Source organism: Dermacentor andersoni, chromosome 9, assembly GCF_023375885.2.
Source record: "Dermacentor andersoni chromosome 9, qqDerAnde1_hic_scaffold, whole genome shotgun sequence".
Classification (NCBI taxonomy): domain Eukaryota; kingdom Metazoa; phylum Arthropoda; class Arachnida; order Ixodida; family Ixodidae; genus Dermacentor; species Dermacentor andersoni.
Genome location: NC_092822.1, coordinates 74,070,204 through 74,098,123, shown reverse-complemented (window position 1 = coordinate 74,098,123; position 27,920 = coordinate 74,070,204). Strand labels below are relative to the sequence as shown.

The 27,920-nt window shown below is 47.8% G+C and overlaps 1 protein-coding gene across 6 annotated transcripts in view; it reads left to right on the top strand.

The window, feature by feature from the left end:
- Positions 1-27,920, top strand: part of HUWE1 (HECT, UBA and WWE domain containing E3 ubiquitin protein ligase 1) — a 177,029-nt gene that overhangs the window by 130,246 nt on the left and 18,863 nt on the right. For 5 of the 6 annotated variants that reach the window (XM_055069222.2, XM_055069223.2, XM_055069225.2 and 2 more), the window contains 15 exons: positions 1,298-1,445; positions 2,872-2,995; positions 4,954-5,436; positions 5,943-6,056; positions 6,195-6,392; positions 7,174-7,239; positions 8,218-8,287; positions 8,944-9,044; positions 10,258-10,487; positions 10,808-11,090; positions 11,348-11,640; positions 17,834-18,147; positions 22,385-22,695; positions 23,239-23,595; positions 26,757-27,055. In XM_055069222.2, the coding sequence (XP_054925197.1) occupies positions 1,298-1,445; positions 2,872-2,995; positions 4,954-5,436; positions 5,943-6,056; positions 6,195-6,392; positions 7,174-7,239; positions 8,218-8,287; positions 8,944-9,044; positions 10,258-10,487; positions 10,808-11,090; positions 11,348-11,640; positions 17,834-18,147; positions 22,385-22,695; positions 23,239-23,595; positions 26,757-27,055 (3,391 nt within the window). The remainder of the gene's footprint in view (positions 1-1,297; positions 1,446-2,871; positions 2,996-4,953; positions 5,437-5,942; positions 6,057-6,194; positions 6,393-7,173; positions 7,240-8,217; positions 8,288-8,943; positions 9,045-10,257; positions 10,488-10,807; positions 11,091-11,347; positions 11,641-17,833; positions 18,148-22,384; positions 22,696-23,238; positions 23,596-26,756; positions 27,056-27,920) is intronic. The other variant, XM_055069224.2, reaches the window with a different exon arrangement.

Here is a 27,920-nt window from a genome sequence, read left to right as displayed (position 1 = left end):
GAGCGTGCTTGGCAACGGTCATTGACAGCCAGTAAGACAATGCAGGTGAAGTTCGATTTTAATAAACGAGAAAAAGGAATGAAAGTGGAAAAGACAACCTTGCCAATAACCTCCACATGACAGCTTGTGGTGTGTTATCAGTTGAGCTATGGCAATAGCTGTCCCTCCATTTAGATTCTTGGATTTTTATGCGTGCATTAGATGTGGGTGCCCATAATCTCTCTGCTTACTTTAAAATCAAAAAAGTTAGGTGTATGTAGAATCCGAAAAATCGGTGGTTAGGTGTGTGTTTCGTTCAGTACCTAGTGACCTTAGTAGGCGAGGGTTTATTGTTACAGAATGTGTGTTTGTCAAATGTCTCAGTAATCAATAGTGAATTGCAGCAGCCCTGCTCTTACTGCAATGTCATTGGCATTGTAAGCACAGTCATTGCAGGCATATTATTTTAGCACATTCGTTATGTACAGCCAAGCTGAGTTTTCAGTGTTTTGCTACAAAGCTGTGAATAATGCATCTTTTTTAAAACCCCAGGCACACAGGGCACTTTCAGTTGCAGTCAAGCTCGATCAGGATCAAGATGATTGCGATTGGCTTCTTTGCACATGCTGCTGATTAGGGTCATGAAATCTGATTCCGGTGAATCACGATTGATGTAGATAGGAAGTGCGCCACATGACTGGTATATAAGAGGCCCGTTCATTTTGCCTGCACCACTGTGAACCAGTTCACGGCGGTTCACAAGAAGCTCAAGGACTGTGCAGCTCAATTTCTGCAGTGCAGACGGGGTGTAGACCGTATGTTTTGCCTGACTAATGTGCACAGAGTGCGTAAGTTTGAGAGGTCTTGAACTGCTGGTGTGATCGGCTTCTGAGGTGTGTAAGTACAACCCCGCCTCCATAGGCATGGCAGATGCACGCAAGTGGGGTTTCAACGGCGCTTGCAGCCGTGTGCTATGTCGTTTGCTGCGCTGCTGCGCTGCACCTGTACACCTGCGCCAAGTCTGCACCGACAGCAGAGAGGGTGCTGCAAAATCGTGAATCAGCCCTGCGCCCCTCCTGCACCTTTTGAAACAAACGGCCTGGTTCAGAGGGCACCATTCCTGCACCACCTGAAACGATGGCAGGGTGCAACACCTCGTGAACTGGTTCAAGAGGTGCAAGTGAATCGAACATGCCTAGGGTATAGTGGTTGAATTTTAACTCGCTTGCAAATTACTCAAGTGCCTATAGGCAGCTTGATGCACTTCGCTCTGTTGCAGCAACTTATCTGAATGGGCTTATTCATTACTTTCGTGCAGGCTGTTAGGTCCCAACACAGCCCAGGACATTCTTCAGCTAACGTCGACGTTCAACCCTGTCGCATCATCAACCGCCCAGACAAGGGTGGTGTTTGCCAACAGCGACTTCCGGATACTCGCTACTGACGAGGACATTTTTGAGATACAGGCAAGTTGTGGTCTCTCTAATGTGGGGTGGCCGACTGCATGGGAAAGCAGGGCTTCTGAGCATTATGTGATGCATGATACGTTAGCCCCACTGCACATGTGCCGCCTCTTCATAGAATTGCAGTAAACGTGCCACAAAGATCAATGCTTTAGCTTACAGTCATTGAGCAACGTGTTTAGGGGCGAAGTTAATGACGCAGTTAAAAGAATCTGGCCTTTAGAGCATGTCACTTCGCTAAGACATGACTGATGTGATGTGGTACGAACCATTAGATATAAATGCAGCATGTCCGTGGCTCGGTGGTGATTTCTTAAGCTTAGAGGCCTTAGAGCATCAAAACAAACAACTGGGGTCAATAGAACTTTCTCCTATTTCACAAGTGCGCTTCTCTGCACTGCACATTTGCCCAACTAATGGTGGCACCAGTCGTTGTTCAAATGAACACAAAAGCGCTTGCTGGGAAGTGCTGGGGCTTGTCTCTGGCGCATGGCTTCATTATGAGAGCCACCTATACATTTTTCATGTCGCAGTACTAGCAAACTCTGCGGGTGCTCACTGTTTACACAAAAATGACTGTCGCCATTAGTTTGGCAAACTACATTGCAGGAAAGCTAGCTTCGCGCTTATGAAGAGGGCCCACAGTTGCCGACTGATAATTTGAACTCGACGAGGAACGCCACATCGTCCTAATTATAGGGAGTCCGAAATACCGGATTCGCCCAAAAGTAAGTGCCGTTGTTCCACAAGTGAACAAGAAAGGTGTGCCGTAATCACGGATATTTGTGATATTTGATATTCAGAATATAGAAAATTTTTCTGATATTCGACATTCACTTCGAAATCTACTGCTATTCGATATATGCAGACCCCTATTTTTAACCCTTTGAGGGTTTTTGCAGTACATATACAGATGCCGCTGAAGTGTCCCACATGATTTTCGACGTGCATGTACACTGCCTATTTTGCATTTGATATATCGCACGCTTTCAACACGACTGGTTAAGAGGTGCTGCCATCTGTACAGAGTCGCCCAAAGTCATTTGAAATTGTTTCCCGCCACTGGGGAATACAACTGGACTTTACTGCAGTTATTGCAGAAAGAATATTTTACCCTGAAAGGCTTCAAGAAAACATTCAACCTTACACTTGGTGTAATTAGTGTGAAATGACAGGCCTTTTTTGCTGATGTCCAGTTTGTTTTCTTTGGCTGCAAAACTTCAAACATTCCAAGGTTACCTACTCTGCATGATCTGCCTGTCTAGAAACTGGCTTTATCATGGCTGACAGTCTTGTTTGAGGGAATTAAGTCTCCTTTCCTCTAAGGATACGCACATTGTAGGCCAGTAGGTTTTGTGTAGAACACCATATCGAGCACAATTTGGGGAGACATCTGCATGCAAACAAGTCGTTTTGGCGCCACGTGCAGGATCCGGGCACATTTGTGTCAAGCAGCGGCACAGGAACCTTGGCAAACATCCCCACAGCCCTGGTCCGTTGGACCGAGGAGTCTCGGGTCCTGGATGGAGACAGCATGCACGACTGCGTTGCAGGTAAATGGCGGAGAGCCAAGTTAAACATTTAGTTTCTTACAAAAAATTGGCTGAAGGGGAACTTGGTGCCTTTTGTTGCACAGTGCATATTCAGCAAGTACTTGCAGTCAACTTTTTGGGGCTTTTTATGGAAGGCAAAGCTTCGAGTGGTCAAAATTGGAATGCTTCGATTGCATGTACCTTATAGCAGAGGTCAACTGACTGTACTTTGGTATACAGTCGCCGATTACCTTTTTGGACTCTGAAAATTCCGACTTGATGGATATTCCGGACTTTATAAATGCACTGTCAGGGTTCCCATATAGCTAATGCATTTTCGTGACCGATTATTCGGACAAATTTATGCCCCAAAGTTTGATTTTCCGGACTAAATTGCTCATTCCGAGCCACGCTACCCTATCTTGGAGGCCGCCATGCTGAATTTTCTGCTGGCTTTGCCAGGCTTGGCTTCCATTTGCCCGCTCTGTAGCCTGCAAGATCGGAAGGCGCACACTAGGGCTATTTTTTTTTACCTACTCTTTGTGCAGGCTCATGTACACGGGTGTAGGGCCGGGCAGAAGCTCTGACGTCGTGTGCTGCACTTGGCTCGCTGGGCTGACTTTGCACTTAATAGCTGCTTATATGCCCTTGCCTCAGACTAAATACCAACGAGTTTGCTTACATCAACAAATCTAGACGAACTCCAGCAAAATACATTGCGAATGCGCAGTGCACGAGAACAACTTCTCAATGCCTATAATAAGCGCAGAGTCTGAAACGGCCCACACCATCCGTGAGTAAGATAATTTTGCCTTGAAAGATTACCTCACTTTCCTCTGTGACATGTGGTCATGCCACCACTTCGCTGTCACCCTCGCAGTGAATATTTACTATCGTCGCTATATCAGCGCTGACTGTATAAGAAAAAAAATGGCACCACGCATTTGCAACACCAACCTGCTTGCTTGTCGTCTGCTCCCTAAACTCATCGAAACTGCAGTGTAGAAAGTAGTTTTCATGCTACACTACAGCTATAAATAAACGGCTTCATGTAGGTAGGCAGAGCTACACTTTTCTAGACCAAGTGAAAAAAAATTGCGGCTTCCTACACTAGTTTCATTCGTGTAGCCAGTGTAGGTTAAAAAAAATAGCCCTGCTATCAACAGAAAACATGCGCCATCCTTCTGTCTTGGAGGCCATGCCCGCTCTTCCTTACTGACAAAACGCTTCAGGGGACGGTGCTTACCCCCTCTTTTTTTTTGGTCAGCACTATCGTAATAATCACTCAATGCAGGACCGTTTTGTTTTTGTTTGTCTTTTCCTATGTCTTTTTGTTTCAGTTGCCATTTTGTATGTGATGTGTCCACAGAGTAGGCGTGCCTCGGAGACGTCTCATCTTTTTATGCGTATGTGCAGTTTCGCATCTGCGTGATCGGCGCCACCTCCTGTGCCTTCACAAGAGCTAAGTGGTGCAAAGTAACGAGGCTTGCTTGTTCGATCTCCATGGCGATCTCCGCCAATGGAGATAGCCAACGTGGTGACACTCTTATCCGCTGTATATGGAGACGTTGTCACTCTTGCTCAAATCCAAACAAACCTGATAGCCTCCAAGCGTAGTGTGAGGCAGAGCATTATCAGAGATTTTTGTTTTAATCCACCCTAAGCCTGATAAATTTTTTATTGTTAAGAACGAGTTTCTCAGACTGCTGAATTTTTCTGGCTATTTTTTTGACAAGATCGGTCGGCGACTGTACTATACTGACCCTTTAGCCACGCTCATTCAACTGTGTCATGCTTCCATTATTTTTGCTCGGCTGAATTAATTGGCACTTTTGGGGTACTAAAACCAACCAGCCATAACAACATTGGTTTAACGATTGCAGTGCCTTTCTCTATTTTAACTTTATGTACTTGAATTTCCAAGCTTGTATTGCATTGACTGCACTTATCTCACCACAAGCTGAAATCCGTGCATGCAGGCCTGAAGCCGGCCATCCTGGAAGTTCTGGAGAGGCATCGAGACGAAGAACTAGCCGAGCGGCGGGAGAAGCGGTGCAAGCTGCAGGAGGCGCAACCGGCAGTGGCAACGACATCGTCTGCAGCACCTGTTACCACCAGCACCACCTCGACGACGGCCACTGCGGTCGGTGCCCAAGCAGAAGACAGCAACCACAATCAAGACAGTGAGCGCACCATGATGCTGTTGGGGCCATGGCCATCAACAACAGGCGCCTCTTCGACGACGACAACAGCCACGACCAGCAGCCGGAACATTCCACCAGCCGACTTGGACGAGGTGATGGCTGCGGCTTCGTCCCTCTCTGCATATGCTGCTCCCGTGTCACAGCCGCAGCAGACCTCCGTGACGGTGGCAACGGCGGCAGTGAGCGAGCCTTCGACAGTGTCTGCACGACTGGCAGCGAGGCCACCACCCGACCAAGAACCATTGGCATCTGAGCCAGGTGGGTCGCCTTTGTCACAGTGTCTGTTTGGGCTAATCCTTCATAAGACATAATTATCGGATGCTTTGTAGATATCAAACGAGTAATGCCTCTGGCAGGATTGCTTGCCTGCACAGGTCACCTTTGTTAATTGAAACATTGTAAGATTATGAGAACCGGTGAGTGCATTCAGCGAATCGAGCAGGCAGCAGCAGAAAGGAGGCACCGCTTCGCGGCAGCATGCAGCGAACCATTCTATTTTTTTCAGCCCTCCCGATGGCTCATGGATGCGCCTAGCTCCATTAGCACTGCTGTCATTTGCTGTGGTGCCCAAGCAGTGCTAGTGAATGGCTACAACCACATCAGGCACTTGTCATTTTGTGTTGTGTAAGCGTTAATAATTAGTTGCCAACCAAAGGCCCTCGTGTGATGGGTGTTCTCAGGGTGCACTAAACATGGCATCATATTATGTTGCCGGATTTTGCAGTTGGAAATGTGTTGAGGCACAAGCTGTACATTGCTTGCAGGGGCAAGCGAGTCATCCCTGGCTGGCACGGAACGCCTGGCAGCTTCAATCGTGGAGCGGGTGCTGGGACCTGCGCTGTCCATGACGGCCGAACCTGCAACCTCAATGCCACCGGGTGAGCGGGGTGGAATTTGCTGCTCAGTTTATGTCGCCACACGAGAACACCGTGCTTACATTGCAAGCCATTACATGACATTACGCAAGCATTGTCGTCCAGGGGTTTTTATCATATTTACCCGGTGCTCCCATCCAGGTGCTCCGCCCATGAGTTGGCTGGAGGGTTTGGGCAGCACGGCACTCTCGGCTGTGGCAAGCGCCCTCCAGCAGTCGAGCAGCTGTGCGGGCGGCCTCTTCGCAGCTGCAAGCCAGCCGTGCCCCATGGACACTTCAGAGCCAACCACGACCACCACCACTACCTCGGGCGCAGCTGTGCCCTCTGAGGAGTTTGAAGGTGTGCCCACCGAGCCCATTTTTCTTTTCTTTGTCCTTTCTGTGTTTCGTCTTCGGAGCGTCTGAACCTGCAGACAACCTTCTGTGGCACTGAAGGCAAAGTTACAGGGATGGAGCTTCTGCCTTTGTGTTACTGCACGAATTGTTCTGGCTGCTTTGGACAGGGTTTTCAGTTCCTCAGAACAAATACTGAATCAGCGTAGCTAGCTTCCACTTGTGGTAAGTTCTCGTCTGCCCAAATGCACAAGAGAAAAGCGGGAAAATAAGGAAGTTTTGCACTCGGCAGTGTATTTAGCCTTATTCTGCTGTTATAAATAAGAAATTCGTTTTTTCTTTCTCAGGTCAAGCTTGAACAAATGAGAATGTGGGGATTTTTCTTTCTGGAGTGCTCTTACTTTTGCACGCTTTGCCTCCATTGCTTATATTTCATTGCCACAGACCATGTCTTCCATCTATTATGGGGATAGCAAAAAATACTGTCCCGTTGTCTGCATAGCTGTGAAGCAATTAGTATTAAAGGTGTGAAATGTGTGAGGGGGCAAGTTTACACACGAAGCTTCGCAACAATTGTGCTTTTTATTGAAGGGCCATTGACCAAGTTAGGGCGTTGCGAGAAGACAGGCACAATGTCCAATTTCTGAGATTCCTAGATGTAGGGAAATCTCTGGATCTGGCAGCATTACTGTGTGGTTCTGGCAATCGGAAGGGAATTATCGGTATTACTTTGTGATTTTTTATATTTTGTCTTGGTAACTGTCAACTCTTATGTCTACTACTTTCAGATGCTTTTATTGCAGATGGCCAGAACCTCAGCACAGACGAAGGAGACAGGGACACTGCATCTCCAGGTGAGGAGGTGCACGGTCTTTCTGTGCCTTGGCGCATGTAGTCGCCAACCGATAATTCTGACGTGCCCGATTACTCGGACAGCTTCGTGATGCCGGCTGACACTGGTTGTCCCTCATACAATAATTAGGCGAATTAACAGATTAATTCAGCCACCAGGTTGAGCAGAAAGAGCGACATATTTGTTTTGATGCATTGGCAGCTGGTGGCGGGCCATGGTGCCGGTGCCTCCTCAAAATGTTAACTAATGAAGCCTAGTCAATCCAGTAGTCACTGGCCGGGCCACTGACTGCTTCGACCAGGGTGCTTTAGAGCGCAGCTCTCGGGTGCGCATTCCTGCGTTGAGCGTTGGTGTGCCTCTGTGCCTCTGTGCGGTGTTGCACTTCTTAACCGAGCGAACAAGCACAGGCGAAAGATGAAAGCGGACGCAGGAGGAAAGACTGAATGAGGGCACGAGGAGGAAAGTGGAGGAGGAGATTAGATTTAATTGAGCACTCGACCAGCTATCGCTCGCACTATTCCTGCCTGAAATATACGCTAACGCTGACGTTGCCCGACATTGGTTGTTTCATATTGCCAACTTTCACCTTGAACCGAAAACTAATAAAAGATATTTTGCTTTCATTCTGAAACAAAATAATAATGTTTCGGTTAAGTATTCATTCTTTTCAAAAATGTTTCTTTATTTTTTTTTTTTCTTTTCGTTTCGAGACACTGGCTTCAATGCTTCTCTCCTCAAATTGCACGTATGAGTACCTGAGCTGGTGGTCCTTTGGGACATGCATATCGGCATTGCGTTGTGGTGCCTTCTTTGATATATGTAGTTTGTAGGCTTCTTTGTATGTGCGAAGCAGTAGCTGCAGTTTGGTATGGTCCAATTTCTTGGGATGAGACTATAAATCAAAATTTTTAGCAGCAAAGGCTCATTTACATCATATTCCTGCATTTGTTTAACGTCATTTTTTTTTTATTATGTGCAGACACAAGGGAAGCGGCTGCCATTGTGGAGGACGTTGGCTCCGAGGGATCGCAACAGCCAGCCGAGGAAGTGTGAGTTGGGGCTTGTGTTGTACTTGCTGTACTTGTGACAGCGGCAGACTGTCACAAGTACAGCGTTGACGGTTTCTTAATCTTGTAGCTCCCCCAGGAGTTACTGTAGCTGTGCGTTTTGTCGGCACTGAAGTATCAGGTTCGTATGAGTGTACTGACGCAATTTTCATGTGTCCTCGATTATAATGCACACTCATTTCTTCTCCAGAGGAATGGAAAATGCAGTGCCCTTGACTATTACGCACACCTCAGTTTTCCCACTTAAAAAAATACCAACTGAAATACCGGCGATAAATGGACGCCAGCTATGGTTGTTTTGGAAAACTTCTGGCATCTGCCGTACATTGAAGCACAGCCTTTGAGATTGGGAGGCAGGAGTTGGATGCTATCTCTTGGAAGATTTGATTTTGTACATCATTCTGGCACACTCGTCTTATTTTAGTTAATCCTTCAGGAAAAAGGTGTGAATTATAATTCAGTAAATACGGTATGTGCCTTTGAGGTGCTACATTTACACTAGGGCAAGTCGAGGTGATACCTTAGATTTGAAAGAACTAATGAAAGTAGCAACGTTTAGTAATCATTGCACGCGCTTTCATTGCACTTTCATTGCACTTTCACACTACGAAAACTATCCTACCTTCACTGCTGTGCAGGGAAGCCGGAGTTCCTGTGCCAGCACAGCCGCCCCCAGTACAACGTGCTGCTGATGCAGCCGGGCCTTCTGTATCCAACGAATACGCAAGCATCTTGGGTGGTATGTTGTTGTTTATCATTATTATATTTAGTTACCATTCCTTAGTTACCATTGTTTATTATACTGACTTGTAACGGAATGCGGTCATAGTCTCGCACCATTGTTTATTATACTGACTTGTAAGGAAATGCGGTCTGCTGCTTTGACTTGCCAATTCCAAAAGCGCCTTTTGTCCTTGCAAGGCAAGCAATGCATTCTTGACCTTCACCGGGGATAGAAAAATATCGATGTGGTGTGGGAATTAAGCCAAAGTGAAAGAATGCACTGTAAGTCTGGCAAATATTTTTTAATGTTGAGACGTTTTCGTAAGCTCATCACATTTGTTCGATAGAATCCAAACGAAACAGAAGTTCACGGGAAGATTGAGGCTTGAAGTGGTCAACCAGGGGTTGAACGAATGATATTGCTAGAGGCATTGTTTCAACAAGAATACTGATCTTTGCCCTGACCAAGGCAAGTCCCCTAAGCATTGGCTCCAGTGGCATTTCCTTGTTCAGCCACACCTATTTATCTCCATGTCCGTCAATCAAAGCATTTTGAAACAGTGTCAGTCACAAAGGATTAAGTGGCGTCTGCCAAGGCATCTATGAATTGGCCCAGTGAATCCGTGCTGTTGTGCTTCTTTTTTCGAAGCAAACTGCCATTCCTCACTAGGCGTGGCAGGAGCAGAGCTTGGCACTGAGGAGGGGTCAGTACGGCAAATGCAATGCGTCATTGACGTCGTTGAACTAGCCATGCCACCGCGTGTGTACGCCGCTACGTTCAAATGGTGCTCTCGGCGCAATCGAATTGTGCAGTTATAGTGTGTAGCAGTCAGGAATGTCCATTGCGCCACTGCCATCTTCGAGGGTGTTGCGAGAAAGCTCGCCACCTGTCTACAGAGTGCACATGGTCTGGGGTGGCAGAGTTCGATATATCCATTCTTTGGCCAACCCTGTTTGAATTAAAAAACAAATGCATGCGATTTTCCAGGTTATATAGAAAGTGTTTGACGTACGCAGTAATTTAATGTATGAGTGTTCGATATATCGAGGTTTGACTGTATTCCGTCGGACCGGTCCCATCAGGGTCAAATTAACGAAAGTCGGCTGTGCTATTAACTGCATGGGGCCATCATGGTTGCTTCAAGTGTGTCTCCAGTGCAAAAATTTTGGGATGAAGAGAGGCCTTATCTGTGGTTCTTGCTTGTTGTGGCTTTTCCCTGCCATTGCAGATGTAGAGATTCCCGAGGGCGTGGACCCATCTTTCCTGGCCGCCCTGCCCGAGAACATCCGGCAGGAGGTGATAGCAGAGCAGCTGAGGCTTCAGCGGCTGCGCACGCACGCCCAGCAGCAGCAGCAACAGCAACAGCAGGCGGCAGCCTCCTCTGCCGACGGCACTGCCACCTTCACTGAGGTCAATCCAGAGTTCCTGGCTGCCTTGCCTCCCAGCATCCAGGAGGAGGTGAGGCTCTCCCTTCTTTGGTTACCATAATTACCGTCACTAGAGGCCGCACTCGTTGATTTTGTTGGGAAAAGGTTTGAAGTCGACGGCAAAGTGTACAGTTGAGTAAGGAGGTTAACGTCCAATTTGAACCAATGCAAACGGTGCAAAAGACAATAAAAGAAGCACATAGGACAAGTGTTATAACAGCTGGCAATGCTTGTTTTCCTTATCTGTACTGGAAAGGGGACCTGATAGACAGTAAAGCAGCCTTTGTTGGCAAGCATGAATTACTGAAGTCAGTGGCACCCAACACCACATCACCTGTGTGCCCTTTGCAGGTGCTGGCACAACAGCGTGCCGAGCAGCAGCGGCTCGCCGCACAGAACTGCAACCCTGATGCACCCGTGGACCCGGCCTCGTTCATTCAGACCCTGCCGCCAGGGCTGCGGCAGCAGGTGCTGGCCGACATGGATGACTCTCTGCTGGCCCTGCTACCGGCAGAGCTGGCCTCTGAGGCGCACTCACTGCGGCGGGAACTTGAGGCCCGTCACCGGCAGATGCAGGAGCGTTTCTTCTCCTCCCACGGGGGCACGGCTCTTTCACGCATACTCCGGTCGGCAGGTGAGTGGCACCGTGAGGCTGTGAGGCTCGTGCCTGCAGTCTTTACACCCTGTGGGGAGTATCTTTGTCTCGCAACAATAGTGGTCTATATCTTGCGTGCCTTTCCTTTCTTTAACTCAACATGTCTGGTAACGCCATGCGTGTTATCAGTGGGACATATTATTCTTGACGTGAAGGTAGCGAGTCCAGGGTTTTCATGAAAGGAAATGCAAGCAAACCTCCTGACTGTGTCTGTACCTCGTCTTTCTCATTTTCAGCGGGCCGCATGGGCACCCGCTACACGATCCACACCGTGCCGCACCACCGGGGCCAGTGGACGTGGAACGCACTGTCCTCCCGGGGAGGTGCCGGTGGTGGCTCCTCTGGTGGTGGTGCGCTAGGCCCGCCGAGCTCTCAGCAGGCTCGTGGCCGGCAGCTGCTGGACCACGAGGCCCTGGCCTGCCTGCTGGTGTTGCTGTTTGTGGATGAACCACGACTCAACACGGGCCGCTTGCACCGGGTGCTCCGCAACCTTTGCTACCACCCGCCTACGCGACACTGGGTTGTCAAGGTCAGTGCCTACGGCATGAATTTGAGGTACGGGTAGAGGTGCGGCCGGCCGTGTAGTTGCTGAGGAGCTAGCTCACACGAGGGAAGCCGGCCGAACGGTGGGCAGGGGTTGTATTTTTCTGACAGTTTTTCATTTTTAGTTGTTTTCGCTTTTGATCGCCGGCTTGGACACATTGCCGTGCGATTAGAAAAATGAAAGTGGTTTGAACCTACACAACACTTTACAAACAGGCTCTGAAGAAGTGCCTTTGGCAAGCACTCTCAAGTCAATTAGAGAAATGCAGAATATCAGATGCGAGTATATAGGATAACACGTGAATCATAGGTGACATTAAGGGGGGACATGGGTTGTGGAGATTATTACCTGCATCTTATGGCCAAATCTGATGAAAATATACAAGCTTACTTAGTTTTTCGTGCTGATTTCAAATATGCAATAATCTTTCTTGTAGGTTCATTAGTTCAGGAGATTGACGGTGCTGCCACTCTATTGTTTCCGGAGACAATGGAAAAAAAACTGCTCGGCAGAAAGTGAATATTATTGCATAGCTAGATACTATAATGTGCAATAACTGCAATGCTGCAAAAAGTTTTCAAATGAAATTTTAATTAGCCATTCTGCAGGTGATCAAAATTCTTTCCTTGACCTAAGGCTACCACACCAAAAGAAAATTCATAAAATGGAAATATACATACGCACAAATTTGAAATTCTGCTCTCAGCACTTTGTAATATGTATATTAGGCTTTCTGCTAAAGAAAGAATTAGTGCTCTAGCTGTCCTAGATCATGAGATATCACTTCGACAGTCTAGTGAAGTGACCCAAAAACATGTTTTGAGAAAAGTGAGAAAACGTGCAAAACCCTACTTTATTTACAAATTTACAGCTGTAACAGCTCAGTAGGCACCAGGCATGTAGTCCTGCTGACTCCCAGCCCCAGTGTGCCGCTTTTTGAGGGACTGGCGCAAATTTTCTGATGCTTTGCATTTCTTGGCTGATGCTGTCATTTGACGCCTATCTTTCTCGGCCATGAGGGTGCGACTTTGCTCGCTCGGATTTAGACATAGTTGTTTCAGTATGTCCTTTGAGGCCCTTGCCCTTGCACACAACGATGTTCCCAGTATGACCCACGTTCAGTTCGGCGTAAAGTTCGCGAACCGACCGCGCGCAGTCGCTCGTCAGATTACACGCCGCGCGATCGGCCGCTGGCGTCAACTTCGTCTTCACGTAGCTCTGGCACGTTTTCGTGTGAAGAGCCCGACGGCTGATGCCCATCAACGAGACAAACGTCATTGAACGTGGTCTGTCGGTTCTCCGTTGCCTGTATGGCACGCGTAGCCAAAACGTTCACAGCAAAGGGTTTCATTCGTTCAGCACTGTGAACGCGCGGCGAGCTCCACACCGACGCAATCTCTCCACAATTTGCGCACATAAAACGCAGCTTCACAGCGAGTCCGTATTCCCGCTCGTCTCGGACGATTTATAAGGCACCACTGCAGATGTTGCAGTTCGCAAATGTTAATAAAGTGTTCACGGCACTCAAATCCACAATCGTAAACGCCGTCCCATCAGGCGGGCGAAGTGCATCGTCCGTACTGTCATCCACACTCGCGTTTCCTCTCCGTCGCTGGAGCGGAAGACAACTCCGATAGCTTTGCTTTGGCTTTCGCTTCCTCCTCCTCCCGCTTGGAGGGTTGCCGGTAGATCGTATCTTGCCGTACGCTAGCGCTGGGTCGAAGGGTCAATGGCAGGCGGACTTGTCACAGTATCCGCAGCAGCCGATGCGGTCGTTAGGCCTGCCGTTGCTGCATCGACGATTTCGGCATCGGTCGCTGAGGTTGTGGCGTCCTGAGCGTTTTGCAGTGTTGAGCAGCGTTTTTTGAAGTTTTCGATGAGTGTCCGTCCCACTTTTTGCGCACCAAACTTGTGCCGCGTTCGAAATTTGCGTTCCGTTTCAGATATCGCGTTGACACTGGGGCAAGATGGCGCACCTCAGTGCGCGGCTCCAAGCACGGAGCAGACGATGGCCATGCAGTTCCGCCAATCGGGAGGCAAGCTCAAGTCACGTGCACCGAGTGACGAATAGGAGGGCGTTCTAGTACCTTTCTTTGCCGTGCATTTTATAAGTGGCCAATGGCTGAATGGGGCCCGTTCTGGCGGGAATTTGAAGGGAAAAGTCGCCTCTTTCAAATGAGACCAAGATGTCCGCGCTAGCACACGTGGAAGAGCAGGCGCGCGTTTCGGAAAATATGCCGTTTTAGCGCAAGTTCCGCCAGAAATTCAGCTAGTACATGTCGTATAAGGTGTCACTGCGGCTAAAATACTGATGTTATCGGTATGAAATTAACAATATAGATGCAATAATAGCTGTACATTCCAAAAATGCAAGAAAAAAAATCGAGTTTTTTTCGCGATTCTTGGTCGCCACAACCCGTGTCCCCCCTTAAAAAGCGCTTTCACAGTGGTGATAAACTTACATCACGTCAAAGTAAATTCTGCAGGTTTCATTTTTTTTCCTGGTTGCGAGTATCTGAGGGATGCTGTTATAGCGCGTGTATAAGGGACGCATATAGTGTTCCGTGACAATTGCCCCTACCGCAATATTTTGTGTACGCTTCACTGCATAACACAGCTCTACTGCGCCGAAGCTGGCTAAAGATAATCGACAATTGTGAAATGCATATGAGACCCTTGCAGTCCCCAAAATAAATGTAGCCCTGTACTTGGCAGAAATGGCCCAGTGTGCATAGTTCCCAGTAGGTTCTAATTGATGCATACTTTTTCACATGCTTTGCCAACTTCTCTGTGCATGCTTTCTTCCAATGTTTGAGCAGCGCCTGGCTATTGCAACTTTCTTCGTTTATTGCAAACTTCGGGTCGCTTGTTGCAATGAATTGGTCGCTTGTTACAACATGCGAGAGTCCATTTCTCCCTGCACCATTTTTTTTTTAATGAGGTTTCGTTGTGCAGTAGGAAATCAGCTCTACTGCTACCTCACTGTCCACGAGGTAGACATATTACAACCACTTTGATACAGTACAGGCACCGTAAGTTCCCTTTTCATGATACAATTTTTCAAAGGACTTCTCTGAGCCCTATCCACTCCCTACTCAGTGACAGTGCTCCTGAATCTGCGTACATACTTTTTATGTTTTAATCTTGTATGCTTTCGCGTGCACCTGCCCTGCAAGAACCATATTTCAACCTGCGGTGTGTACTAAATAGATCAAATTTAAAACTGAGCGTGCATAAGGTTTGGGGGCAGTTTAGCTTGAATTGAAATGTGCAAATATCGAATTTCTCCGCGGCATATTGAATAGCACATTGAATATTGTCATAAGTTCATGTGTCGCACGAACTTGCCGTGACCCTGCAGATTTCGGGGTCTTTGACAGGTGGCAAGTCACGCTGAACCTGACAATGAAACAGCGCAGAAGGCACCTGCACTTTACTGTCGGCGCCAGGCACTAGAGTCACGTGATGCTGTCCTTTCGTCAGTTGCGCAGATTGGCCTTACAGTAACCCCCCTGCCATAAAGTTGGGATAGCCCTTTTGCATTTTGGAGAAAAACTGAAAGCAAGACTTTCACGCAGTAAATCAAATATTGCCGCAAAATACATGTCTACTGTTAAACTGATAACTCAATTTGTACTCAGTGATACAGAACATCAGTAATTCATTAAGGTATAGTCTGGACTATAGGTCGATTTTTTTTCAAAAAGATTACTACAAAGTCGCCTCTTGACTTTATACTGGTCCTTGGGACAACCTGAAGTCATCTGGCAACATGTGTGAGCCGCAGGCCTTTTGACATCCACATCGTTATCGCCTCCATGTTGAATGATGTGGACAACGTACGGACACTGTTCGACTGACGTCATCTTCCCTTTTTGCACAGCTATCGTACCTGCTGTTGTTAAATTCGCGACTACCTGTAAAATGAGTACTGGTACTCGACGGACATCTCACTGCGGCGTTAAAAAAAGAAATGTTGCTTTTGTAACCAAAAGTGGTGGCGTCCGCACCAATGTAATGTGGTAGTACTTTACACAACTTTAGTGCAAAGCAACCGCATTTGAGCACATTTTGGAGCCTGCTAGCCTTAAGTAAGTAGGTAATGTGCGGGGTTACTTTCCGGCAAATTTCATTGATGCAGGATTGTAGTACAGCAACATTTCATTGTCGAGAGGTACAAAATGCATTGAATCCTATGGCGTTCGCCGGGGATATGAAAATATTTTGTTGCGAAAATTTTGTTGTCGAGGGTTTCGGCTATACAGTCGAACCCGACTATATCGAACCCGTTTACATCGAATTATTCTATACATCGAACAATTTCTGGTCACGGTATAGTTACAATGAGTATATATAGCAAAAATTACGCTTACATCGAACAAATATTGCAGTGACTCCCGATATATCGAATGTCAAGCAGCGGAGAAGTGCCCCCAGAAGTTGGCTTTCCCTCGTGGTAGCGGGGAAACCCGGCGGCGCGGCTCCATCCAACCGCTCTCCCTACCGTGACCGCGCTGCCTCTGGCTGTTCGGGCGAGCCGTCGACACTCCCCCTGTCGCACATAGTGAAGTCTATTATCCTCCCTCTTTCTCTATCATCTTTCACTTCGCACTCCCTCTCCCCTGACGACGCTTCACCGTGCTCCCTCACGGGTTTGCAGAATCAAGCGTCCTTCCTTTCTTTAGATCACTATCTATCGACACTACCCAGCAAAAAATGATCCTGACCCGCCTACAGCGCTTGCTCAGACAGCCAATCAGAGGCTCTTGTGCGCTCTTAGTGAAAGATAGCGAAAGTGCGAGTTGTCTGGCTGCTTCTCTGGTTTATCGTGTTTGTGCCTTGTGGGCCTTCTCCCGCAGTGTTGCAGTGATGAAGCGGCAGAATTCGCCTTTTGTCGTGAAGATCGAAATCATAAATCGCGTCAAACGCAATATCCCCGCAGCGTGCAAGATTCTGAGGAGCACTCTCAGCACGATTAGGGCTAAAGTGGCCAGACTCTCAACACGGTGCCCATGGCGCCCGACGCGTACACACGGCCGTGTACGAGGCGTTCTTCATACGTGCCGGTTTCCGCGTGCTCGGTGATGACTGTAAATTCTGGTGAATGCGACGAAGCCGTTGCCGGTGTTGCCGAAGTTTGGAGCGAGCTGTCAAAATTTCCGGGACATTCGAATCAACGGTGGACGAGTTTGTGAGTGCAGATGATGGTGTCGCGACGACGGTAGATACCGAAACGAAGACTACATCGTCGACATCGTACCGAGCACAAATGAAAGTAAGCACGTTGAGGAAAGCAGCTACGGTCCTTTGCCCACATGCTCCGAAGTGATTGGTGCACTCGCGTTAGTCCGGTGCTTCAGCGCGAATGCGGAAGGTTGCGGCCTCAGCTGCTCGGACTCCTTAGACAACGTGGGGAAGTGCGTGCGTCGCAGGCAGCGAAATTGCCCAAGCAGAAGAAAATGCAGGACTAATTTATGCGAAACTAAGCTAGTTTCGTCAATAAAGTGATTTTATAAATGGTATGTGCTTTTATGACATCCAATTATTTAGCAGGCTTATATCGAATTATGCTCTATATCGAACTGATAGGCGTTTTTTGCGAGTTCGATATAGCCGGGTTTGACTGTACTACAACTGAGCAGTAATCAGTGCTGGCATACAAATTTGGCGTTCCCTTTAATTAACAGTAGACCGTACTATATGTCTTGCTTTCTGTGTGCCTATGTTACTGATACCTTGCTACTTTCTTGTTATGCAATGCTAGGAGACTCCCGAGCATGCGCAGCACCGTATTTTCTTGCCCAAATTAGTAAGCATCAAATTTTGTGAGAACTTGATATTCAACATTTGATTCGACATTCGGCTTTCTTTTTTCTTGATTCGATTCGAAACCTAGCATTCAGTATTTGCTAACCCTTAGTTAATACGCTATCAGTAGATTCATTTGTAGAGACAGTGCGAACACGAACCCTTGTCAGGGCTAAAGCCAGTCTGCTTTATTGCTGCTGCTCAACAGGCTTTCTTTCTCTGCCCAAGGGCCCCATCATGCAGGAATTATTGTTATATGCTTCTACGGGGACCGTTACCACTAGGCAAGACTGCACTCTGCAGCCATGAAAATGTTTCTAGCCACCTGCGAAGCATTAAACTCGCATGCCCGTCGTTTCCCTGTGCGCAGTCCCTCCTGTCCATCTTGGAGAAGACTAAAGAGAACAAGCCCCTGGAGGCTGCCGGTGCCTCACTGGACAGCACGGCAATTGCGGGCGCCAATGCGGCCAGCCCCGGCTCGCAACAGCAGACGGCCCGAGGCAAGAAGCTGAGCAAGGGCCAGTCTGCTGGCCTCCAGCAGCAGCAGCCGTCGTGGCTCTCCATCAGCCTGGACGCTGCGCTGGGCTGCCGCACTAGCGTCTTCCAGATCGTGCGGCACTGCAGCAGCCGCCGCCCCTGCCCACAAGTCACCATCCACCCCCAGGCGTCGCCGGTTGTCTGCCGGTGAGTTCATCTGGCCTCTTGAGCTTCCTGAAAGACTGTGCAAGGCATAGAGCTTTCCCTATCAAATTACTAGAGGTATGAAGTAGTAAAGGCTAGGCGCAGAAGACCAGGACCCGAGAAGAACACATCCGGAAGTAGTTGACGGATCAATGGTCGACGAGTTTGCGAGTGCAGATGACGGGTGTTGCAACCATGGGAGAGCCTCAAAACCAGGTCTAGATTACAGACATCTTACCCAGCACAAGTGACAGTGGGCACAATGTGACGACAATCCTTCGCCAACATCATCCGAGGTGATTCGTGCACTTGCACTAGTCCGGTGCTTCTGCGCGAAAGTGTAAAGCTGCAGCTTAACTGCTCCGACTTTTTAGACAAGTCGCAGCATAGAGTGCCACGCATCGGGCCGTAATTGATCGTCTGGTGACACACATCCCTTGCTTCAGAATGTTAGTTTGATGCCACTCTACAGGCATCGCATGCGGATTTGGCGCCGGATGTAGATTTATGCAAAGGGGCTGTAGTCTCGATCGATTGTGTTCAGGTATACGAGATACGATCACTTTTGTGCTTGGCACTGGACATGTCGGCGCCTTCAGGCAACATTGTGCACTGGACAAATTCTGCTGCATGCGTGGAGTGCCGTTGCTCTGCGTCTGGGGCCGAGTTACACAGAATCTTGCAAAAGTGATCGTATCTCCAAAAGCTACTGCTCCACGGCAATGCTGCCACTGCTGATTGACGCATGTGGTACACTTTTGTACTGTCAGCAGTGCAGCTCTGTATCTCTGAGCAAAGCTTGCCAAAGTAGGCTAACGAAATTTTGACAGTTAAGTTTCATGCTGCGACGCATTGCCTATCTGTGCTGTCTCATTTCGCAGCAATGAAGTTCCCGCAAAAGCAAATTTTTTCGCATTCCCTGCCTATTCCGTTATTGCAAGGTTCAACTGTGTGACGTATGGTATATGCGGGTTATACTGTCGGATCATTCTATCACTAAAGTTGCTCATATTTTGTCTTACATTTGTGACAGTTATTCCTCGGAATTTTGAGGATGACAGCCTACAAATAAATGTCATGAAACAAAACACTTGCAGCACATGCCTTTTATGTTAAATCTTCTCAGACATAAATATTAAAAGTGCAGAACAATAACATGCGTGAAAATGGTGGAAACTTCTTTTGCTTTGCACTACCTCTGGGATCGGCCCACGCAAGAAAGAGCCTGCGCTTCTACCAGAAAGCTCACCTTCGTGTAAGCATTCACCACCAGCGTTTCCCAGCTGCGGTTGCCGGGAAGTGTGAGAGGCATTCAGGGATCTTGGAAAGCAAAGCTGAAGCGTCCTCCACGTTTTTTGTTCCATTGTCATAAATATAAAGGGGGTTTACCTTTTGTCGTTCTAGTTCTGTTGTAGGCCCCAACCATTCACAGCTCCATCTGTATTGGTAGCCGTGCTAGGCAATGACACTACGCCTCTTTGGTTGCGAGTTGCGATATGATAGGGCTAAAAAAAGTTACTTTCTTTGCACATACAGACTGGCAGCGCCTGGCACTTACAGGTCCTGTTGTTGCCAGCTGCTATGCTTCCCTCCCCTCCACCCTCTTGTCCCGACTTTGTCCACTCGTGAGTTGGCAGCCTTAGTCCCAATGTTTGAACTAAAGTGTAGGTGGTGGATTTTTTGGACTCCAAAAATTCGGACTTGATGGATACTGAGGACTTCATAAATGCACCCCGTCAGCGTTCCCATAGAGCTAATGCATTTTCGCGACCAACATATATTTTTTTCATTTTATTTTTTAGGAATTGAGGTCTTTTATGATTTTCTGCACTAAATCGCATGTTCCAAGCCATGCTACCCAATCTAGGAGGTGCCGCCATGTTTGATTTTCCACAGGCTTGGCTTCCAGTGGCCCACTCTATACCTTGCAAGATTAGAGCCGCCCTTTAACAATAGAGCATGCGTCATTCTATGTCTCTGAGGCCATACCCACTCTTCATTGGCTGACAAAGTGCTCCAAGGGACGGCATTTTTTTTTTCTTTTTCGATCAGTGCTTTTGTCATAATCACTTGGTGCAGGATCCATTTCTTTTTTCTTCTTTTAACATTCGGTTGCTATTTTGCACGTGGTGTGTCCACAGAGCAGGTGTGTCAAGACGTCGCGCGTGCTTGTGCCTTTGTGTGATCGGCGCCACCTTCTGTGCCTTTTGTAGGTGTAAGTGGCGCGAAGAAACATGGCCCATTTCTTCGACGTCCGTGGCAATCTCCTTTGGCAGAAGTTACCAATGCGGTGGCCCTTGTTAAATGTATACAGAAACATCACTCTTGCGGAAATTCAAGCTTATCTGATCACCTCCAAGCGTAGTTAATATTTGTAAGCCCCCTCTAAGCCTAACAAATTTTGTATTTTTGGCTGAATGAGTTCTTGGACTGCGTAATTTTATGGACAATTTTTCATTCCCCATGAGTTCTGTTAGATAGGTTGACGACTGTACAGTCTTTGCCAACCCTGCCTTGATGAAATCCCCTGAGGGCACATCCACCAATGAGTATTTTTTTGCAGCAGCTCCTCAAAGGCTACTTTGAGTGTTTTGTCCAGCAAGTTGACAATGTTGAACGTCTATAAATAACGGAATGATGATGGCAAGCCATTGCTGCACAGTAGCTTCTGTTCCTGAAACCAGTTTTAGTAGCTCATGCATCTTGCCACAGTGCAAACTCAAGTGTGATTAGCTCTAAGGGAGCTTCTTTGGCTGTGTGTTTTCACGTTTTGGAAACACCCCCAAATAAACACGAGGGTAAAACATTCGCCCAGCTAAGCAGTTGACTTGTAACTCCCCATGGTGGCTCAGGTACTCTGCTGCCGAGTGCAAGGTTGTGGGTTCAGCTCCTTGCCATAGTGTGGCTACTCTCTTCAGTAATCTTTGAAGATTGGGCACTGAAATGTTCAGTGCAACAGCTGTGAGAACTTTTGTTGGGATGAGCATAATTTTGCCTGATTAGCACTTGTTACTACAGTGGACTGTCTTTAAATGTAACCTCAAGGGACCAGGGAAATTGGTTACATTTATCAGGAGTTCCATTCACTGAGAGACAAGGCTGAATACAATTGCATGAATGCAAAAGCAACCAACCATGAGGATGGTGTTCAGTTTAAGAGGCAGTTTCGTGTAAGTAGATTCGTTTAAGTTCTGTTTATCGAGATTCCACTGTACATCAATAGATGCCCTCTCTCCCTCCTCTGAAAAACTGCAGTGCCAGACCTGAATGCATGGACCACTAGCAGTTCTAAATTTTAGAGCAATAACTTCGTGTAGATGCACGAGATGTAGTAACATACAGACAGGGAAGCTTTTGACTTATTTAGTATACTTATGAGCTGGCTATTCTGCAGCATGAATCTATGTTCTTGTGAAAATTGGGGCCTTTCTATTGGACTTGTGACTTGACATTTACTTGGCCCGCCTTCTGGAATACTATTCTCCTCAATGCATGTGCTGTTTGGTGCTTTGTCTGGAATGGCCTGGCTTCCTTGGAAGGCCTGTGCTTCTAATTGTGCTACATCTGATTTTCTAAAAACTTTTTATGCATGTGCAATTTCACACATCATTATGGTTGGCGTTGTCATCATAGCTCCGCTAATTTAAGTGCCCATGCTGGCTGAAAGCTCCGAGTGTAAACCTGTGTCTGAGTTTGTACACCAGAACAGTTCTTAAGAAACACCTGCTCATATTGCTGTGCATTGCTGAAGACTTCAATCTTCGTTTAGAGTGCTAGACGAGAGCTGTGAATGGCGGATACCAGTGGCAGTAGCCCTTTCAGTGATGTGCGTGTGGGGAAACTGGTGTCATGTGAAGCTGCCCGACCTCTCAATGCATACTTGTGACTGGTCTCAGCTAGACCGCTCGTTTTGTACTATTATCTGCTCTCGTTGGCTCTTGTTTGCGCTTGTACCGACTGTCAGCGTTTCCGATTGTTCTGTAAACTGATTGTATGCACGACGTGAGTTGTGTAGTACTTTCTGGAAGCCAAGCGGCACCAGCGATTACACTAGAACCGACGAGTCATGCATAAAAGACTCTGCTACATGTCTCTCTCAAATTCTGTGCCTCAGTTTATCGCAAAATTAAGACTTGTAGAGCTGCGTTCAAATTTCACATTAGGGAGTATTGTAATCGTAGATTTTTTTTTCCTTATATAACAATGAAAGCCTGAAGCGCAGAATTTCCTCTTTCCCCAGGCATGTTCTGGACACACTGATCTCATTGGCCAAGAGCTTCCCCGTCCATTTCCTCCCGGAGAAAGTCCGTGGTGGACCACCAGGTGCACCGTCAAGTGGCAAGACAAATGCGGGCGGCACCAGTGTCTCGTGCCGCCCATCATCGCGGTCAGCACCCTCGACATCGGGCGTGACGTCACCGCTGGTGGCCGAGCCAGGCAAGGACGGTGACTTCTGGAGCGTTCTGGTACGGCTCGACTGCAACGCGTCGGGTGTCAGTGCTGGAAAGCGCACCCCCAAGGCGGCACCGCCAGAAGAGGAAGGCAGTGCGGGTGCGTAAGCATTATGCCGGTGTCGATGCATGTCAGTGCTCGGAACGAAGGGCGCGTGTATTCAATTCACGCTAAATACTATGTTGAAGAAATTAGAATGGTGAGGTAGACTGACAGAAATGAATGAATGAAATTAATGAACCTAAGTAAATACTAAGAGAATAAGATGTTTTCATGAGAACAAAAGATTTCAGGCAGCAAGCAACTGCTATACTGGCTTATAGAAATCTCCGAAACTGTTCTGTCTCTGATAGCATCGCTGTACCTCCTGCCCAACAATGCTGCTTTTCATCATTTTTCTTATCGTCTTTGCAATGGTTGTTGAGCTAGCAAAACGTTCTTGCCACTGTATCAAGTTAGTCAATGTTCCTGCTGCCTGAAAAAAGGAGCATTAACATTGAAAAAATAGTGTAGATAGATGGCTCTGTAGGAAAGCTCACATGGTGGACAGCAAGGATATTAAAAAGTGCTGGTTACCACCATCCTTGGAACAGTTAATTCCCATTGGTTGTTCATCACTTGTTTCGACATCTCCATGTGCAGGGTCTTTTGAGTCATCTCCCTTGGCTCAGCTGATCTCACTACTGGCGCACCCCGTCGTGAAACGGAGCTCTGTGCTGACAGACCGCCTGTTGCGGCTATTGGCATTGGTCTCTATGGCGATTCCAGACCAGGAGAAGAACAAACCACCGCCTGCCGCTGCTGCTGCCGCTGCTCCCACTCCAGCAGCGGCTTCTACGTCTAACAACACTGCGCTGGACCTTGACGGGGCTCTGCTGGGTCGGGCAACCGAGGTTCCTTCATGCTCTCGGCAGGAGCAGCAGCAACAACCACAGCAGCAGCCGCCTTCACAGCCGCAGCCACAGCCACAGCCACATCATCCCCCCACAGTTGCCGAAGGTGGGTGCACTTGATGCTCCTTCTGCTTGATTGGTGGAATGCGCAGTCTTATACGGCCGAATCTCGATATGATAAATATTGATATGAAATATATTACTAAAGTAATTAAAGTACAACGCAGTCCATTTACAGCGATATCAAGAAGAATGAAAAGTTTGATTGTCATAACTGATCACTCTATGTGGACGGCCGTAAAAAGAAAAAGCTGCCCAGCATACCTTTGTAGCTCCGAAACCAAATTTGCCACTTGTGCTAAAAAATAAGTGCTGCATGAAGTAGACTGAAAAATCAAATGTTTATTTATACCTCTGAAAAAAGCGTATCAAGCATTAGCTGCACTGAAATAGTCAGAAAGCTACACTTGCTTTTGCAGGAGTTTGTTTCACAACTTCAGTGTCCAGCTGCCGCGCGGACACTAGCAGCAATAATTTAGCATGCATGAAGTCAGTGAGCGACTCGATGGACGAGAGTGCACTTCGCGTGAACGTTGGGCTTGGTCTGAAAGATGTGTCATTGGCAATCTCATTGCCTCCATTGCACAACGCTGTCATCTGTTGCGACAACGATCACCCCAGCGATCTCTTTGCATAATGAGGCAGTGCTATCTGCCCTCAAACTCCTCCACCGAAGCACCACCTCTTTCATCATCAGCAGCGGCATCCTCCCAGAGCTCAGTAATTAGCGGTGATTTTATTGGAAGGGAAAAAAAGTCACGGTAATGCTGGCTCGAGTAAGAGAGGGATTGTAACAAACAGTCTTTGCCACCGTGTCGTTGGCCGGAGGAGTTTCCAGTGTACAGTCAATGACTGACTTTCCGAGTGCACGATAATTCGGACGGCTCTTCTCGGCACCACCATGTACCTCGTAGAGTCAATGTATAAGAACATCTGAAATTTCAAAACGTGAACCTTTTGCCGTCCGATTTTTCAGACTTTTTATTGTGAATGCAGGTCTGAAACGGCATTAGTCAAAGCCATCGCTGCCACCATTTTGGTTATCTTGCTGCCTTGAACAGGCCCTCTGGCACGCAGACCCGCTGGCAGCCATAGCCACCACCACGGCAATGCTAGGCCAAACTGCTTCGACATTCGCTATTAAGCTTCTTGTTGTTCGGTGCCGTGTTCTTTCATTGAAAGAATTCGCCGCTGTCAGCAATGGCACCAACTCTGCCTTGGTAATCTTCGTGATTGGCTTCAAAGCTCGGAAAACGCTTCGCATTCCATATGCCGGTGTTTGAAAGTCAGCTTCGCCTCAATACAGCATTGTTAAGCTGCGAAGCATATAAGTATTGTGGTGAAGCTTAAGCATGGGAAGGGGGAAAATGTCACGTGACACTATGTACTCCTTAATTATACACCCGTGTCACGAGACAGGCTGGGTTCATCATGATGCTGCATAAAGGAAAGCGATCATGTGTGTGTAGAAGGACGAAATTCGGGCCACATCATGGACGTTCAGAGTTCCTGAAACTTGCATTGCAGGACTGGTGCAAACAGAAGGAGAGGCATTCTGCTCTGGCAACTGCTGCACATGGCACGCGTGAGGGCCCTATCTTGAAAGCGATCTGCTATGGAACAGAGTGTGTACGTTTAGGCGCAACGCGCTGTGTTCTAGTTTCTTAGTTCGCGCTGAAGTGAGAGGCCACACGAAGGTCAATTCACTCCCTCCTGCTAACGTACTTCCTCACTCCAGCATTTTGATAGCGAGTTTCCGTGGTCTTGGAGTGAGCAGTGTTCATGTTTGCTTTTGCTTGTGTGACACTGTGCTTGTTAATTTAGTTAGTAAGTAATGCTTACAAGTTCATACAGCCGATAAAACTGCTGCAGTAAAAGCTTGTTAATCTGAATTCCACAGGGATGCAACGAAAATTCGAATTATACAAAATTTGAACTAATGAAAGTCCGAGAAGAAAAATGACTCGGTTAAGGCACGTATATAGTCTGACCTAGCGTGAGCGCATGGTACGTCACGTTGGCGAGAACTTCTATAGTTCGAGGCGCTGGCGCAGCCGATGTAACCAGACGCAGCCAACAGGGTCCAACGCTGAGGTGGCTCTTGAGAGAGGGAGAGAATCAACCTGCAACAGAGGCATTGGCCATGACTGGCCAGGCGCGAACCCGTCTCTCTCCTGTCAGGCCCTCGGGTCTAAACAAAGGGCTGCCACTGGAAGGAGCAAAGCTGCGCGGCCCGCGCTGCCATGCCAGTGCTGCCAACGTGCTCCTGTGCACTAGCTCTCATCATCCATGATATTGCGGTGTTCGAATTATTGGTTGCAGTGCAGATTTCAGTGTGAATTAGCAGGATGCGTTGCATATTGCTTTTGATAGATTGTTGGACGGATTGTGGCAGCCACTTCGAATTATCTGAAATTTCGAATTAGTGAGTTGTTAATTAACCAGCTTTTACTGCATCCTTACTTTGTGTGGCTGTCTGCTGCTATCGCAATTGATGCTTTACCTTTAGGGCAAAACTGCGTCTTCTTCTGTTCATCGCAACTTTACCACATTGAGAGTAAATCTTAGTTTTTTTTAATTAAGAGAAGGTTGCATTTCTGTATGAAAGCATGAGGTGCATGGTACTATAAAGGACTTCTTTTGTTACCCAAAAGGGGTGCGCGTTACAATTGAGGTTAGACTCGAGTTAATACGGTACCCCTCGGTGCATGGTGTATCGTTATATGTGATAATTTTGACACATGAGATCGCAAACAAGCATCGTTTTTCTTAGAAAAGTTCAGGCTGGTTCAGGCAGATCTGGCCTAAACAAAGGCTTGTCCAATTTTTTTTCACAAGAAAATGAAAAATAATGCAGCAGGGAGTTGACCTCGATTTCCTGGCAGAAGTGGCTATGGCTCAGTGGCTATGGTGTTGGGCTGCTGAGCACGAGGTCGCGGGATCGAATCCCGGCCACGGCGGCCGCATTTCGATGGGGGCGAAATGCGAAAACACCCGTGTACTTAGATTTAGGTGCACGTTAAAGAACCCCAGGTAGTCGAAATTTCCGGAGTCCTCCACTACGGCGTGCCTCATAATCAGAAAGTGGTTTTGGCACGTAAAACCCCATAATTCAATTCAATTCAGAAGTGATGTACCAAGCATGCTCAATGCCACCAACTTCTTGTAATTTTCTGTTTGAAATATACGGAACACTGTTACATGCAGCGCTGGCATCATCAGTGGCGGCTGCATCAGCAGCAGCTGCAGCTGCATCATCTACAGTGCCACCAGTTGTGCCAACTGCACCTGTGGCACCAACACCCGTAGCACCAACACCCCTGGCACCAACACCCCTGGCACCAACACCCGTGGCACCGGCACCCACTTCTCAGGCACCTGCAGCTTCAGCGCCTGCTGCAGAAAAGGCTGCCCCAAGCAAGCCCATGGAGGTTGTGGCTATGGAAGACGATTCTCCACACGTGGAGAGTGTGGTGCTTGAACAGCACCTCAAGCTTGCAGTTGAGGTGGGTAGTCATCATCAGCAGCAGCCTGTCATGTCCACTGCAGGTTGCCACGTGTGTTCTTTTCTAGCGCAGCCGTGGCTCCGCATGGCTGTCAGCTCCGCTTAGCTCGTAATACAGCCCACGTACCCTGTTTTAGAGATTGTCTGCCAGCATGTGCGGAGTCGGCGTGTTTAGATGGCGTGGCATCGTGTGCACTGTCTCCCCGCGCGTTTAGTACTGGAGGTTGTGTGTAATCTCGTGTAATTCTGAAACCTGTTGAAGCGAGTGAGAGGCAGACGAAGCATTCGCTCCTAACTGTCGGCGCTTTTCGTGAAAGCGTCGTTCCGCTGCAGGCAACACTAACAGCCGCGGGTCTGGGTTCCTTCACTTCATACAGAAAACCGGGAATTCTCAGGGATTTTGATTAGTCTGGAAAAAGTCAGGGAAAACTCACGTAATTTGGGCCTCTATCAGGGAAAATTAGCGGCAATTTTATTGAAATGGTCGAAAGTCGCTGTAACGCTGGCTCGAGCAACAGACAGGAATCCTAATGAATCGTCTTTGACGCCCTGTCGTCGGCTGGAGGAGTTGCCAGTGTACAGTCAACGACCGACTTTCCGGATTTCCGATAATTTGGACGGCCGTACCCCATAGAGTCAACGTATCAGAACGTGTGAAATTTCGGACGCAAGAACTCTTCGCCGTCCGATTTTCCGGACGTTTTGCCGTGACCGCAGGTCCGAAACGGCAATAATCAAAGGCACCACCGCTGCCGTTTTGATTACTTCGCCACCTCGAACTGGCGCTCTCGCACGCAGATGCCAGCCGTTGCCACCACTGCGGCAACGCTAGGCCTAGCAGCTTCGACGTTCGCTATGAAGCTTGT